The sequence below is a fragment of the Gopherus evgoodei genome, chromosome 1 (assembly GCF_007399415.2).
Source record: "Gopherus evgoodei ecotype Sinaloan lineage chromosome 1, rGopEvg1_v1.p, whole genome shotgun sequence".
NCBI classification, from domain to species: Eukaryota; Metazoa; Chordata; order Testudines; family Testudinidae; genus Gopherus; species Gopherus evgoodei.
The window spans coordinates 135427592-135445219 of NC_044322.1; the positions used below are offsets into that span (position 1 = coordinate 135427592).

At 43.6% G+C, this 17628-nt stretch overlaps 1 protein-coding gene across 2 annotated transcripts in view; it reads left to right on the top strand.

Moving 5' to 3' along the window:
* PRPS2 (phosphoribosyl pyrophosphate synthetase 2) overlaps positions 1-17628 on the top strand; it is a 43573-nt gene that overhangs the window by 11132 nt on the left and 14813 nt on the right. For both annotated transcript variants that reach the window (XM_030572906.1, XM_030572896.1), the window contains exons 2-4: positions 5350-5533; positions 8283-8381; positions 9698-9822. In XM_030572906.1, coding sequence (XP_030428766.1) covers positions 5350-5533; positions 8283-8381; positions 9698-9822 — 408 coding nt within the window. The remainder of the gene's footprint in view (positions 1-5349; positions 5534-8282; positions 8382-9697; positions 9823-17628) is intronic.

Sequence of the window (17628 nt, forward strand, 5' to 3'; positions counted from 1 at the left end):
ATTATTGGTTCTATTTTAATTATTTTAGTAATAGCTATAAAGAAAGTTAAAAATGTTACAACAAACTGTCTTCTGCATGTAGTAAAAATGAATACACTTCAGTTAACAAACTTTCCCCAACTACATAACTATTTACAAATTATTGATTACTTGTTGTAATTACTACAATCTTTTATTTCTTTCTTCCACTTAGCCTTTCTCTCTGTCATTCTGAGGCTATTTCTCAGCTTTGGCAGTGTCTCCTTTTTACATTTCACTTATTCCTTCTCTTTCCCTTGTGTAATAGTTCTCCTGATGGGTATAAAAATAAGTCTTTAACTTTAAAGATTTTATTCAGAAGAAATGTTACAGGGTTCTTGTACATGGTGATATTATGAACCATTTTCCTAATCTCCTTCAGACCTATCCCAAAGTTCTTGCGTGCTAGGGTAACGTGTTTACTGAGAGGTTGAGAGAAGTCCACTTTAGGGCTAGATTAGTAGGGTCAGCACAAATATTTGTTTTTTAATTATGCTTAGATATTCGAATACTTGATGCAAGTGTGTCACTGTCCCTGCCTAAACTGATGCCCCCATATGCTAACATGAAATTAATTTTTATTATAGGTGGGGCCAGTAGCATCACCTATCATTAAGGTTGCTTGACGCTTCCCATTATAAGGCATGGTCTTCAGTTGCATGTAACTTTGTCAGACTTCAACCATTTGGGCTGAAATTGGGTGTCTGCCTTCGGGTGAACTTTTTTTTGTTTGTTTTTAAATTTCAGTCAAAACGAACGGTTTTGAGAATGAGGCTAGGAAAAAAATATTGTTTTGTCTGTTATAAAACTCTGGCAACCTTTCCTTTGAACAGTTCTAGTGGCCCCATGTTTTGGCACAGGCACTTGAAATTTGCAGAAGGGTGGCCTCTCTCAGGGATGTGCCTTACCCGTCCCTATAAAAATTCTCCCAAATATTTGACCACGTTATAAGCCTTTGAAAATTCTCAGTTTGCATATGATCAGTAGAGACTTGGTAGAGGTTAACAGCAGATCTCCAAAGATTCCATCTTCACTGAGTGTGCTCAAGCTTCTCATAGCTATTAATGTTGACCAGAGTTCATGGGTCATGCCTGCAGAGTGGAATTGCATGAACCTACTTCCTCAGGGCCATGGAAGTGAATCCAGACGTTTGCTGTAATGGGTGCTGTGGGTTGGGACCGGGGACTGGAATTGATAGCAGAAAGCGTCTGTCACCTGTACTATCAATGACCCTCCCACTTGCTGGTGACCAGGTAGCATGGAGGAGGAAGTAGTCAATCAAATGCAAAGGGAACAAAAGCTGGACCAGAGGGGAGGGAAAGGAGTAGTTTAGGACAAGGAGTCTGGTGAGGCTGGGACTGGAGAGTGGGGAGAAAATCCTGGGTTATAGGAGTCTGAGACTGGGTTGGGAAACCTGAATTGTGGAGGCTGGGATTGGGTAGACAAGGAGAATGGGACTGGGATGAGGAGCCAGGGGTGGAGAAGAGACAAGACAAGGGACAGATGGAGGGGATGGGTGGAACTAGTCAAGCTTTGTGGGGAAGGGAACAGGCTGAAGAGTCTAGAATGGAACCCAAGATTCTGCAGTCACACTGTTCCTCAGCTGTCACCAAATATCTGTGAAACCCACTGACTCATCTGCCTCTAATGCTGGTCCGCATAGAAGATGACAACCTACCATTGCTATCAGTTAGTCTGTTAACTCAAGTGACAGAGGCCTGTAGTGGATCTAAATGTTGTAGTCCAATCTGGACATCAGTATGATGGCCCCTGATGGGATTTCCGTTTTACCATTTTGCCTCTTTTAAAAACTTACGAAATTGCACACCAAACAGAAATGTTAAAAGAACATTACGTTAGCGGAGTCTAACACAAGTTAGAAAATTCAAGAATTAAGGTTCCCTGTGCATTCCTATTTCAGACCTGAAGTGCCTATGCATTATGCTGCAGTCTTTAATTACATGATCACTTGCTATTTTTTCCACAGGACTCTTGATTCTTTTAGTGTGCAGAATGGGGTCACACACTGAACAGTGAGGAGAAAACAAAATTTTGAATAGATACTCATTAAGTGAGCACAGTCCATTCTGTTTGTAATGTTTGTTCAGATGTGTATACATGCAATACAAGGTGTACCTCTCCTTCCTGTAAGTGCTTCATGACACATGTAAAAAAAAAAAAAAACTACAGTATACTCTCACTATTATAAACCTGTTGAGAGCCAAGCCTTTTGTCCATTATTGCCAGGGGGTCGTTATAGCAAAGGGACAGTCAAAACAAGAACAATAAACTGCTAAAGTTAATGAAATCACTTTGGATAAAGGTGTTAGCTAAATTCATTAATAAAATAACTACTTGTGACACGAATCCTGTACTGTTTCAGTTCTAAAAGAGAATATTTCATCAGTTTTGCTTTGCCATGCTGGTTGCATGGAAGCTGTATGAGCCAACATCAGCATTTGACAAGAGTTGTAAGATGTTTATTGCCTCAACATCCTTCATTTCCATCCATGCAATCGCAGTCTCTAACCTCAGATGCAAATGGGGCAGGGAGTGCTGATTCATCTGTGTCCTTAATTTCATTTTCCTGGGCATTTGACATCCTTAACACTTTGCAAATGATGTCTTCATCTGTCAGCATGGTGATCACTGCACACTTATCTACATGAAGCCATTCACTACAACTTCAGGATCCTCTACTCCAGTGGTTCTCAACCAGAGGTACATGTACCTCTGGGGTACACAGAAGCCTTCCAGAGGGACATAAACTCATTTAGATATTTGTCTAGTTTTACAACAGGCTACATAAAAAGCACTAGTGAAGTCAGTACAAACTAAAATTTCATACAGTTACTTGCTTATAGTGCTCTATATTCTATACACTGAAATGCAAGTGTAATATTTATATTCCAATTGATTTATTATGATAAAGTAAGCAATTTTTCAGTAATAATGTGCTTTTATTTCTGATTTTGTAAGCAAGAAGTTTTTAAGTGAGGTGTAAACTTGGGGTATGCAAGACAAATCAGTCCAGAAAGGGGTTCAGTAGTCTGGAAAAGTTAAGTCACTGCTCTACTCCATCCAGCAAATGAAAGCATCCAGACATCGAACAGAAAAAGCATCCAGACGTCGTACAGAAGTTAGTCATTGTTGTCGTTTTCCAGTTGTGCATGCATGTTCAGTACTGTACTGTAGTTGGGATCCAGGTACAGGTTTGTTATAGACTAGGATTTGTAATTATGAATTATGATATGGCGAGGCGTATTCTTCTACAATCCTCATAATTATAATGCATCTGAAAATATAGTTAGGATTTTATGGTCTCCCACGAGGGTCATCCTTGTTCCTTGCAGCTACGGGGCCAGCCTGAAGGGTGATGAATAGGACTAGGGTGAGTTCCCAAGCTATGGGGCTCTCATGAAACCATGCCTGCTCCCTCTAGTCTCTTCTGAGCAGGGCTCCAGCTCCTGATGATTGCATTGTGGCAATGTGGCTAGGACATTTGAAGCTTTATAAATCTGACTGTCTGATTGGATTATGAACCCAAATATAGATATGGATTTAAATGAGCTGATAGTATTACCATGCAGGACAAGACAAGACAAGAATAGTATGTTGTGTATGCTTAAGGAAGAGAAAGAGACAAAGGGTTGAGCAAATTTTTTTATTTTTATTTTTAAATTAGACCACCTTCTGTAAGTGAGAGAGACAAACTTTTGAGCTTCCACAGGGCTGCTCTTCAGGTTTAGGAAATATACTCAGTCACACTTTATAGCGCTGCAAGTTTCTTGCCCAGCGCTGTAAGCTAATCCCCACAGCTCTCCCAGCGCTGGCGCCGCGATCACACTTTCACTTCAAAGCACTGCCGTGGCAGTGCTGTACAGCTGCAAGTGTAGCCATACACTCAATCACACTGAGGAAGAGCTCTGTATAAGCTCTCCTGCTTCTCTCTCTCTCTCCCCAACAGAAGTTGATCCAATAAAAAATATTGCCTCACCCACCTTTTCTCTCATATCCTGGGATTGACATGACCACACTAACACTGTAATAAGTTAGTTTAATGTCTGTGATTAGTACCATGCAGAAGGTCTCGGTTTGCTTCAAGAGTTTGATTTCTTGCCCTTTAGGCCTGTAGGGAGCCAAAAGTATGTAGTGCTCCATGCTCAGCCTATTGCATTTTTTTAAATTTGCTTTGCCCTTTTAAATCAGCTTTAGCTTTACATTCTGTGGTAGGGGATGTCGGTACATTGCATGCTGCAGTTCCTTGGGAAGCATGAGGCATTAATTTTGTGGCAAAACTGAACATTGTAAATCTGTGGAAGAAGGGAGAGTAAAATAAAGGGAACCTCTTACATTCCAGTGTAGAGAAATAAAGGAAGCAAACCCAGTTTCAAAAAAAAAAAAAAAGCAGACTGTTTAAGTATTTTGAATTACAAGCTGAAGTAAAAACTGCTTTTCATGTGCTTTTGGGAGTAGTGTCAGTTTCTTGATCTGAATAGTGTTTTTTAGTGTGGAGGAAAAAATTCGTTGCCTCTAGGCAACTTCATAAAAACAAATATTTTCTCTAGCTAAATAAACAAATAATGGAGTCGAGTGATGAAATAATTCTAATCTATCTTGTTGATGTTTTAATGGCTTGTGATCTTTTGATGCTCCAAGCCTCCTTTGGAGATAGCAAGAAGACCATGTAAAACAAGTTAAGATTTTCTTTTCAGTGTCTACACTACCAGTTATGTTGACATAATTTATGTCGCTTAGGTTGGTGTAACTTCTGTCGCTCAGGGGGGTGACTTATTCATACCCCTAAGTGCCAGTGTGAACAGTGCTATGTCAGATGAAGAACTTCTCCCGCTGACATAGCTACTGGTGCTCGTTGGGGTTGGATTAATTAAATCAATGGTAGAGCTCTATCCTGTTGTCTTAGAGCAGCTACACTAGAGAGCTTATAGCTGTGCAGCTGCATCCGTACAACTATGCTACTATAAACTCTCTAGTATAGCCATAGCCTCAGTGTTAGACTGAATGAGAGTGGCTTTTGTTCTTTATCAACTATAATTTTATGCAGCTTGGTATAAACCTTTCAGGTGGTGCATTTAGAGTAAAATAGCAAAGTTTCGATATTTTTTTGCAATATACATAGTAAAATGTACTGTGTGTGCTAAATGAACAATCATATATCTACACATACTGGACTATTAGAACTACTGAGAGCTATTAGTAGTTTTCTTTTTAAAAATCCATTTCATGAACTCAGAAGTGTTTGTTCCTATAATTATTTCTTCTGTTTAAGTACTTTAAATAATTCATTGGCCTAACCTTACTCTTTTTCAGTGTAGAGATTGGTGAAAGTGTGAGAGGGGAAGATGTGTACATCATCCAGAGTGGCTGTGGAGAAATCAATGATAACTTGATGGAACTTCTAATAATGATCAATGCTTGCAAGATTGCATCATCGTCCAGGGTGACTGCAGTAATTCCATGTTTTCCATATGCCAGGCAAGATAAGAAAGACAAGGTAGGTGAGGTGTGTTGAATTACAAAGCCAATATCAAACTACACTCGAATTTCTTTCCCATTTGTCCGAATCAAAATTTTTTAAGATAATCAATACATTTTTGTAAATGCTTCTAGGAGACTGACCAGACTTGTTTACATTACCAGTATTTGCCTTTCTCAAAAATTATTATATAATTCTTGAAGGACTGTTGGTAACCAAAATGAATAAGACAAGCCATTCAGTTATTTATATTTTGATAGACAATTTCAGCTAGGAGTCTGTTCACAGGTGCAGGTTTTGTGTGTGTTCAGTCTTCTGTTTTGGAAAACTATGTTAAGTTAACTTCAGTTTTGAGGGCTATATTGTTTTGGAGAGTGTCTTTCTATAATTCAACACTTCTGTACATTAAAAGAGAAGGGTACACCCTTTATAAACTAATTGAGTTGTTACGTTTTAATAAATACTTAAACATAGGCTATATTTTATTAAACGTGAAATAGAGGTCATAGAGATGTAGGAAAAGAGACATTAATAGAAGTGAAGAACAACCACTAGAGTGGGAAAACTGAAGTGCTCTAACCATTCTTCAGGCAGCTGGTGGAGGTGGGAATGGGAGCCTCGGATAGATAGATTATACAGAAAAAGGGGTAGCTAATAGTAAAACATTCCATTAACATCCTTGCAGGGGAAGGAACTGTCATTGGTTATGCCAGGTTAATGAAACTGTTTGTCTGGAAAACTCTTCAGTCATGTTGCTAGATATTTATTTATTTTGTGTAGGACATAGTATTAATCCTGTAAGATGATTTGTTAATAGAAAACTGATATTTTCAAATTAAACACGTACTTGGATGTTCTGGATCTGCGCTCCCTAATATCTAACTTAAATCTTCTTTGTTGCAAATTAAGACCATTACTACTAGTCCTACCTTCACTGGGCATGGAGAACAATTGATCACCGACCTCTATATAAAAGTCCTCAGTTTGTTTGAAGACTGTGATCAGGTCCCCCCTCAGCTGTCTTTTCTCCAGACTAAAAATGCATAGTTTTTAACCTTTCCTCATTGGTCAAGGTTTCTAAATCTGTTATTTTGCTGTCCTGTGGATTCTCTCTCCAGTTTGTCCACATCTTTACTAAAGTTAGCACCCAGAACTGTTAGCACCCACTCCACCTCCCCTCTGGCAACTACCTCTTCTCCCCCCCTTCCTTCCCGTGGATGCCTACACTCTTCTTACGTTGGAGAGAAGTTGTATACATAGTCTAAGAATCAAATCCCACAAGGTATTGGCGTTGCAGGTGTTTACCAGTCCTCAGAATTTAGTGCAATGTCACTAAAAAAAAAACAAACCTGTATGACAGTGGTACTAGTATATAAAAGAAAACAAAAACTTAACCCAGTTTTGAAAATTTTAATCACCTTTGTAATTAAAACAGTTGGGAATACTTGCCGTTTTGTCTCCTTTTCCTCTACTTGCTATAGAGGTAGACAGAGTTTTGAGGGTGGGAAGTTGTGGCTAATTTTTTTTATTTGTGCGGTTGGGAGGGAGATGCTGATTTTTCTCTTTTTAATATCACCCCATATAAGATATAATTCTTCTATATAGGCATGTAAATTAGTAAAATAAATGTTAAGTATTGTGATCATGTAACTAAAGAGTGTATTTAAGTTTGATTTAAGACTTCGTGTACCATCTTGAGTGCTTCCTAATGCCAGTGCAGTGTTTCAGAAATTATTAAATGCCATGCTTAACATTAAAAAAAGTTTCTAAATAATTTTGCCAATAGTAATGCATGTAAAAACTTTTTTTAAAATTTGAAATATTTTGATTATGTAAGGAAGAAATTGGGAAGTTAAGTAATGGCAAATGTATTAAATATTGCAGCTGCTTAAAATAAAATTTAGCACTGGAAGAAAAGCCAACAATGACTTTAGATGCATTGAAACTTGAAATAAGCAGTGAGCAAGAAGTAGATTGGGGTAGGCAATCTATGACACAGGTGCCAAAGGCGGCACACAAGCTGATTTTCAGTGGCACTCACACTGCCCGGGTCCTGGCCGCCAGTCCGGGGGGCTCTGCATTTTAATTTAATTTTAAATGAAGCTTCTTACACATTTTAAAAGTCTTATTTACATTGTATACAACAATAGTTTAGTTATATATTATAAACTTCTAGAAAGAGACCTTCTAAAAACATTAAAATGTATTACTGGCACGCGAAACCTTAAATCAGAGTGAATAAATGAAGATTCGGCACACCACTTCTGAAAGGTTGCTGATCCCTGAAGTAGATCTTTCTCTTTAGGTTAAATAATGAATGTGTTCTCTGTCTTACATTGCTGATTTAGAGTTCTTCCCCCATCCCCTTCTCTTTCTCTGATTTACCAGGAAACAAGTAGAATGAGCAAACTAATTAATTTAAACAACATTCAGAAGTAATATGATCTATCTGGGTCTCATGGCCATCTCAGATACATTTCTTGGATATGAGGAATTCTTCAAATAGAAAAAACCCATATTTTCATTGTCTCAGTATCCATTTTGTCATTTGTCCCATTTTTTGATTCTATTTATCTACTTTGTTTTTCCATAACATCAGTATGTTGATATTTTTGTTTTCTTCTATCTGAGATTAAGAAACAATATCAGGTTGGGATACTACAGAAGATGTAAAGTGAAATCTCTAAATGTGTATCTAATAATTGTCTTTTAAATTTAATTTGACTGTATCTTTTTACAATTTTGTAAAACATGGCTTGTTCCTCAGAGTCGTGCTCCAATCTCTGCAAAACTTGTTGCCAATATGCTGTCTGTTGCTGGGGCTGACCACATCATCACCATGGATTTGCATGCTTCTCAGATACAGGTAATTACAAGTTCTTGTTGACTGCAGCTAGGAGTTTCCCTATTGTGTTAATGTGATAGGTTAACTCCTTGCCAAACCACATTCCTTTTTGTGCTTTTCTCACAGCTGTGAGAGAGAGGCTATTCTGATGCTCCAGGGAGAAGGAAAACTGTCCCAAAGATTATTTAAATATACATAATTTTAACGCAGAATTTAAGAGAAACAAACCTTGCTTCAGGACAGAGACCAAGCCTACCTTAAGTAGCTGACTTGCTAATATTAATATCATTCATATTTCTAAATCTGAGGGGTTTGACAGAATTGGGTAGAAGTTCAAAGTGTACTAGAACCCCCAGCGCATACAGTACACAGGCAGTCTTCTATTTATAGTATTTCATAAGTATTTAGTACAACTAAAGTATTTTGCTAATATAATGGGGGGTTCTAATCTTGTATACTTATTGATGAGTGTTAATTGAATTTAACAGTAAGATATGAAGCTTTCTTCACTTCTATTTTTGTGAATTATGTGTTAATGAAAGTGAAAAGTTGATGGCTTTAGGTAGAACCAGACATGCAGGGTAGTCACTGTTCAGTATCCCTGCACACAGCACTATCAAGCTGTCTTATTTCTTACTAGCAAATACCTGCTTTTTCCAGTCTTGAGGTTCTATTTAACCAGAACTACCAGTCACAGTAGTTTTTAAAGTGTGGACCAAAGACCTTTTTACTTGTAATCTAACCTGATTTTCAGGAGTGACATACTATTGTATTGCAATCTTGTACAAGTATTATAAGGGGAAAAAATACTTGTTAATTATTCTGCTGATGCTAACTTGCATCTTCCCGGTCTTGAAATACCAGTGTTCATTTCTAGCAGTTATTCTTTTAATATTAAAAGAATAAGAAAATAATTTATAATAGACATTACTTTTAGCTTAAGTTCCTTTTAAAATAAAGCTTTCATGAGAATGAGTTTACTCAGCTATGTACTTAAGGCTTCTTCTCCCTGCCCCCCCGTCCCCCAAAATTACCCTCTGGTTTTAGAGTGTAAAGTCATTAGTGATGCTTTCCCTTCCCTTTATTGCTAATGAGTGTGATTTTTAAAAGGGCTTGTGTTTGCCTAACTATACTCACATTGAAGTAAGTGGGAATTTTACTATTGACTTCAGTGAGAGCAGAATTAGGCCAGTGTAGAAAACTTTTTTGAAAAGCCAACCCTACATGTTCAAGTTGAGTAAGTGATTGTTTTTTATTTTTTTCTAATAATTTTATTCTAAACAAAGCATAGTGGAAAGCTAATATATGTTAAGAACTGTTTTTCTGTTTGTACTCAGGGTTTCTTTGATATTCCAGTGGATAACTTGTATGCAGAACCTGCAGTGTTGCAATGGATTAAAGAGAATATTTTGGAATGGAGAAACTGTATCATAGTCTCACCTGATGCAGGTGGAGCAAAAAGGTAGTGTGCAAACTATGACTTGTCCATAGAGTTCAACTATTAATATACAGTCTGTTTCAGAGAAAGGAATGGTTTGCTCATACTTCTTGGCTGATTTTTTGTTTATTGCTGAAAATAGTATGAGGCAGTAGCTATAAAGACTGATGGCTCCAGTTCCATTGTAATGAAACAATAGTCCTTCCAATGTAGTTCATGCTTGGTTATATGTAGGAATTTTCTGTATTCTAAAGAAAATATTTTCTCTCTCTCCCTGAATATGGCCTCATTACCTGAGTCCCTGTACAGGAGGAAAGAGGCTTTTCCTGCTGCATGCTTCTTTAGCACAGTTACTGCACCTCTTCCTGCTTCTCTCTGGAGCTACATACATTTCCCTTCTCTATTCAAGCATGTGGCCTACTCTCACTGTACCTGCTGGAGTTTAGATAAGAGCGTACTTGAGTCATATTTCTTTAATAATAATAATTAATTTTAAAAAGAGTTGTTGCATTCCTGGCTGAAAAGCTATTGACTCAAGTTTAGTGATATGTAATCAGAAAAATAATTTGGTGGAAATATTAAACAAGCTTGGAGAGAGGGGAAGAAATGTGGAGGTGTTAGGTTAATGGCATATTACTTCAATCATGGTATCCATTATTACTCATTCAGCAGATCATCTTTTGTTTGGTTCTGGTCAAATATGAATTGATGTCAGAATTCTGAATCATGCTATCTGTGAAGTGACAAAGTACTCCTTATAGATGGAACACTTCCCAAGCAGAGATTGTTGGTCATCCTGCTGATAAGAAGTCAACTGGAAACTTGGAGATTGTGGCAGGGAGGGGGAGAACAGTTAGGTCATCTAGTCCAGGAATGGGCAAACTTTTTGGCCCGAGGGCCACATTGGGGTTGCACAACTGTATGGAGGGCCGGGTAGGGAAGGCTGTGCCTCCCCAAACAGCCTGCCCCCTGCCCCCATCTGCCCCCTCCCACTTTCTGCCTCTTAATTCCACCTCTCAAAATCCCTAACCCATCCAACACCCCTGCTTCCTGTCCCCTGATTGCCCTGACCCCTATCCACATCCCCACCCCTGACAGCCCCCCCCAAGACTCCCACCCCCTATCCAACTGCCCTCTGCTCCTTGTCCGCTGACCAACCCCTCCCAGGACCCCCACCGCAACTGCCCCCTGGGATTCCACCCCCTTACCCACCTTCCCCTGTCCCCTGACTGCCTTCCTGACCCCTATCCACATTCCCACCCCCTGGGATTCCCACTCCCAATCCTCCCTGTTCTCCATCCCCTGACCGCCCCCCTCAGAATCTCTGCCCCGTTCAACTGCCCCTCTCCTCCCTGACTGCCCCCCAGGATACCCTGCTCCCTTACCCCCTCCCCCCCGCTCCCTGCCCTCTTACCAGCAGCAGGAGCTCGCAGCCACGCCACCTGGCCAGAGCCAGCTGTGCTCCCTACACTGTCTAGCGGGAGTGGTGGGCCAGAGTGGGGCCAGCATGGCTGTGGGGGAAGGGGGGCAGCGGGGGAGGGACTGGGAACTAGGCTCCCTGGCTGGGAGCTCAGGGGCCGGGCAGGACGGTCCCGTGGGCTGGATGTGGCCCATAGGCTGTAGTTTGCCCATGTCTGATCTAGTCCCTCTCATTGCCGGTGAAGGACTGCCATAAAGTGGATTTGACCAAAGCCTCATGTTTGTCACAAGTTTAGATGGTTAACAGCCAAAAAAGAGAAGGGAAAGGTATCACTTGGCTACTTAGCATACATAATCTATTTTGAAGAATATTACAGATTTGGAGAGAGACTGTGTATAAAGCATTCCAAAGATAATCTAGAAAATTAAGTGACTTCCATTTTCAGTCCAAGATGATGATATTTATTTCCCCCACCCCCTCCCCAGAGCTGAAACAATTCAGTCTTGTGGTAGAATTCAGCAAGTGGCAGAGACAAGCTATCTGGTAAACTTTATATATTTTATCAAATTAATTGCTTACAAGGGCTTTTTTTACAAAAAACATTTGCTTGTATTTAGCATGACTGTATTTAGCATATCTTCATGTTGTAAAGTAATCAGACACTGCCTCTTGAAGTGGGGGACAATTTTCTTTAACATGAAAAGACAGAAACATTTATGTATGTTATCCAGCTAATTACTACACCTCTACCCCGGTATAACGCCACTTGATACAACATGAATTAGGATAGAATGCGGTAAAACAGCGCTCCGGGAAGCAGGGCTGTGCACTCCGGCGGATCAAATCAAGTTCGATACAACACAGTTTCACCTATAACGCAGTAAGATTTTTTTTGGCTCCCGTGGACTGCGTTGTATCAAGGTAGAGGTGTATATTCTGTGTGAGAGAGAGGACTACCTAAACAAGCTCCACAATTAACTCTGGATTTCTAAAAATAATTAGCAGTAACACAAGTTACTGGAAGAGCAGCATGTTGGGGGTTTTTCTTTTAATGAATGATCTTGACCTAGATCTGGAAATATTTACAGATAGAATGATTTGCATACAGTAGAACCCCATTTATCAGACCCTCCCTTAACTGGCTCTCTGCATTTACCGAACAACCAGGACTCCAGGGCCAGATTTGGGTGATCTCTTCTGTGGCCGCTAGATGATGCTGCAGCATCTCATTTTTCTCCAGTTTATCTGGAGCTGGACTTAGTCCCAATTAGTCTGGATAAATGGAGTTCTGCTGTATATATTAGAGACAAGCTGGGTGAGGTAATATCGGTTATTGGACCAACTTCTGTTGATCAGATCTGAAAAAGAGCTCTATGTAAGCTTGAAAGTTTGAGTCTCTCACCAACAGAAGTTGGTTCAATATTGCCTCACCCAGCTTGTCTCTCTCATATCCAGGGAAGGACCAAGGTTTCTGCAACACTGCTTACATGCATATGATTGTGAAGATTTGGAATATCTGGATTCTGTCACTTCCTCTTACAACCCTATCCATTGTCCTGTTAGCCAGCCTATTAAAGGTATTTTGTGATTTGAAGTTAGACATAAAACTACTGTTGATGATTTGTGCTCCTGTATTATCAGGACCTGTTATGAAAATATGTGCTCTAGTGTACAAAAAATGTAAAAATACTTTGACTTATCCCATTGTAGTCAAATAGAAGTCATTTTGAGATTATATTTAAAAGATGACACCCTCTGGAAACTAAATTCTGATACTGGTTCAGCTGTGGTTTTGGGTGGTATACAAGAATAGTCCCTATTTCAGAAAGATTGAGATTGCCTTCTGTCTGCTGGTTGTCTTTATTAATACATAACAGAGACTGATTATTTTTAAAGATTAATTGAATATTGGTGTGGGGAATACTTGAAACAGTAATTTTTAAAGGAAAGTACAGTTTAATTTTTTTTACAATCTTAATATGAAAAGGTATCAATCTGTTTTTTAAAAACAATCTTGTCAAAAATTTGTTATGCAATAGCTAGAATTTAATATTTTTGTAGAGATCAGTATGTCCACAAGAGGTCACTCTTAGCATCCTATGAAATCTTCAGTAATTAAAAGTAGCTTGTAGATGAACGTTGTGAATTACGAACCAAGTGCTGAACATCAGAAAAGAGACATGGAGAATGAAATTAGTCAAGTCCTCCTCATTTACTCCAGTTTACAAGTGGCTATAAGGTTGTTAATTTAAAAAACCCAACTATGGTACTATCCATTTCAGTTGAAATGCGATTTTTAAACATGAAGATCTTTTATATATTAAGGCATTTCTAATGTTATCAGTACAATGCCATTTTTTATAAATAGCCCCAATTCTGAATTTACTTATTTCTAACTAATCTAGTTGTGTTTAAATATTGCAATAATCTATTAGAACAGGGGTTCTCAACCTTTTTCTTTCTGAGGCCCCCCTAACATACTATAAAAACTCCATGGCCCACATGTGCCACAACTGTTTTTATGCATATCCAGTAGATTAAAACCCAAGGCCAGCATTAGGGCATAGCAAGCAGGGCAATTGCCCGGGGTACCACACCACAAGGCCTTACATGAAGCTAAGTTGCTCAGGCTTCACCTTCAGCCCCAGGCAGTTTACTACCCCTGTTCTTCTTCGAGTGATTGCTCATGTCCATTCCAGGTAGGTGTACGCGCTGTGTGTGCACGTCTGCCAGAAACTTTTTACCCTAGCAACTCCAGTGGGCCGGCAGGTCGCCCCCTAGAGTGGTGCCAGTATGGCACCAGATATATACCCCTGCTGGCCTGCCCGCTCCTCAGTTCCTTCTTACCGCCGTGTCGGTTGCTGGAACTGTGGAGTGCGGCTTGCTGACCTCCACGTCCCTAGCTCTCCTGTTCGTCGTTTGACTTGTAAATAATTCTTAGTTAAGTGGTAGATAGTCTTTTAGTATAGAAATAGTTAGAATCTTGTAAATAGTTATCGACCGTTGCCTGCGGGTGGGCCGTTGCCCTCCCCGGCACCGGGCCCATGCCTGGCTCGCCGGGTTTCAAGCAGTGCTCGGCGTGCAAGAAGCCGATGCCCACAAGCGATCCCCACGACGCGTGCCTTAAGTGCCTAGGGGAATCGCACATTAGTGACAAGTGCCGCATTTGTAAGGCTTTTAAGCCTTGCACTAAAAAGGAGAGAGACCAAAGACTCCGCGCTCTCCTTATGGAAGCGGCTCTGTCTCCGGCACCGCAGTCAGCCAGTTCCACTCCGGCACCAGACTGCGCCGGCACCGCCAAGACTCCCCGCCACCAACCATCTCCGGCACCGGGAGCAGATCTACGTCCCTCGGCGTCTGCGACACCATCAAGGCAGACCCGAGGGGACCGCCAGGCACCTACCTCAGCCGCGGCACTGCCTGCAGGACTGCTGTCGACTCCGGGCCCGGAAGGTCTGTCAAGTCCAGCCCCACCTAGCTCCCCCATAAGATCAGGGGTTGAGCTAAGGGTCCCGTCGACGCCAGAGACTTTCGCCTCGGCTCGGGACTTAATTGCACTGACGGAGCCATCTCAGCCTCAGCCGGCACCCCCGGGACGCATAACTTCCAGGGGCAAGCCGATGCTTCGAGCACTGTCTCCCGAGTCCCGGCACCGATCACCTCGGAGGCGCGAACGCTCACGCTCGGGGCACCGCTTGGAGTCCCGGCACCGGTCGCCCAGACGGTACCGGTCGTACTCGCGGCACCGATCACCATCCGCACGGTCCTGGTTGGGCTTATCTCACCGCCGGCACCGAGACTCCAGGAGCCGTTCACCTCGGTGTTCGGCCCCACGGTCGACCTCCCGGCCCCGAACCGGTGGCAGGTCCCGAACCCGGTCGACCTCCCGGCACCGCGCTGGTAGTAGGTCCCGGTCTCCGCTGCCGTCCCGGCACCGTGTTCTCAGAAGGTCGCGGTCCCGCTCCCGACACCGACGTTGCTCCCGATCCCAGTCGGGATCTCGGCACAGATTGTCACGCCGTTCTCGGTCCCGATCCCGGTACCGATGTGGATCGCGGCACCGGGCCTCGGCACCGAGGGGAGCGTCAGTCACGGCGCATAGAGCTGCATACCAACCAAGCTCAGCGCCCCCTTGGCCTTCTAGGGAGCCGTCAGTCTCCTCCCACGCTGACAGTGCCTATGCCATGGCACAGGACAGGCACGCTGCCCTGTTCCAAGACCCTCCACCACAAGAATGAGGGCCTCCACAGTGGGGGTTTTGGACCCCATGGGCATACTCTCAGGCCCAGGGTCTGCAACACATTACCCCCCGCCTTGTGGCGGAGCGCAGACCACCGGAGGTGACGGTGTCTAGACCCCCTCACTCCCCGGAAACAGACGGTACTCACCGGGACCCAGAGCTCCCTCCGGAAACGAAGGTGCAGCCCCTCACGGAACCCCCCGTGGACACTTTGTTGCCGGGGGTCTCCTCGTCCTCGTCTCCGGATGAGGCAGTGGCGGGTACCTCGTCCTCCAGTCCCCCCCCCCCCCCGCTGGATTTGAGGGCACACAAAGACCACCTCCGCTGAGTGGCACAGAACCTGAACTTGCAGGAGGAGGAGGTATCGGAAATTGAGGACCCGGTGGTGAGCATCCTTTCAGCTGATGCGCCCACCAGAGTGGCCCTACCCTTCATAAAAACGATCCAGACTAATGCCACTAACATCTGGCAGTCACCGGCCTCCATCCCTCCGACCGCTCGAGGGGTGGAGCGAAAGTACATGGCCCCCTCAAAGGGCTATGAATACTTATATGTTCACCCGACCCCCTGCTCGTTGGTGGTCCAGTCAGTGAACGATAGGGAGCGCCACGGGCAAGAGGCCCCAGCGCCCAAGTCGAAGGAGGCGAGGCGGATGGACCTCCTGGGCCGCAAGATCTATTCGGCGGGGGCGCTGCAGATCCGGGTATCAAACCAACAGGCCCTCCTCAGCTGCTACTCCTTCAATTCCTGGGTAGCGGCGGAGAAGTTTGTGGAGCTCTTGCCCCAGGATGCACGCCAGGAATTTTCCACCATCCTGGACGAGGGCAAGAAAGTAGCAAGAACATCGCTACAGGCCTCCCTTGATGCTGCCGACTCGGCCGCTCGGACCCTAGCTTCGGGGCTCACGATGTGCCGGATCTCTTGGCTGCAGGTCTCTGGCCTTCCGCCGGAGCTCCGGTACACAATCTAGGACCTCCCCTTCGAAGGCCAGGGCCTGTTTTCGGATAAAACAGACCCTAGACTGAAAGATCTTAAAGATAACAAGGTCATAATAAGATCGCTGGGCATGCATACGCCGGCGACACAACGCAGGCCATTCAGGCAGCAAAACCAGCAGCAGCGGCGGCCATACCCTCAGTTCCGCCTGCGGCAGGACCCTTCGAGGCGCCGAGGCAGGAACAACCGCTGCAGGCAGTCTGGTGGGCAAACGGGGCAGAACCAAGGCTCCACCAAGGCCCCTCCAGGGCCTAAGCCTTCATTTTGAAGGTGCGCCCGAGGGCGCAGTACCAGTTTCCCCTCCGGATCCTTCCCCGCAGTTTTCCAACCGCCTTTCCTTTTTCCTCCCGGCGTGGACCCAAATAACGTCGGACCTTTGGGTCTTGCGTACGGTGCAGGCCGGTTATCGCCTGCAGTTTTCTTTGCCCCCACTCTCCCACCCACCATCCCCGTCCCTCTTCAGGGACCCCTCTCACGAGCAATTCCTCCGTCAGGAAGTGCACGCACTCTTTGCCAAGGGAGCCATAGAGGCGGTTCCGGAAAACGAGAAGGGCAAGGGGTTTTATTCCCGTTACTTTCTAATCCCCAAATCCAAGGGCGGCCTCAGGCCCATCCTCGACCTGCAGGAACTCAACAAGTATATCATGAAGTTGAAGTTCCGCATGGTATCCCTTGGAACCATCATCCCATCCCTGGATCCCGGAGACTGGTACGCCGCCCTCGATATGCAGGACGCCTACTTTCACATCTCTATTGCCCCCCAACACAGGCGTTTCCTCCGCTTTGTGGCCGACCGCCAACATTACCAATTTGCGGTCCTTCCGTTTGGCCTCTCTACGGCCCCGAGAGTGTTTACAAAATGCATGGCAGTCGTCGTCGCACACCTTCGACGTTGCCGCATCCACGTCTTCCCCTACTTAGATGACTGGCTGATCCGAGGCACGTCGGAACTGCAGGTCCGCGACCATGTCGCCAGGATCAGCACCCTCTTTGCGGCCTTGGGCCTCGTAATCAATGTGGACAAGTCTACTCTACTCCCCACGCAGTGGATAGAGTTTATCGGGGCCGTTCTAGACTCTGCCCTGGCCAGGGCCTTGTTACCCTTGCCCAGGTTCCAGTCGTTGTCGGATATCATTCTATGGTTGCGAGCGGCCCCGCTGACCTCAATACGAAC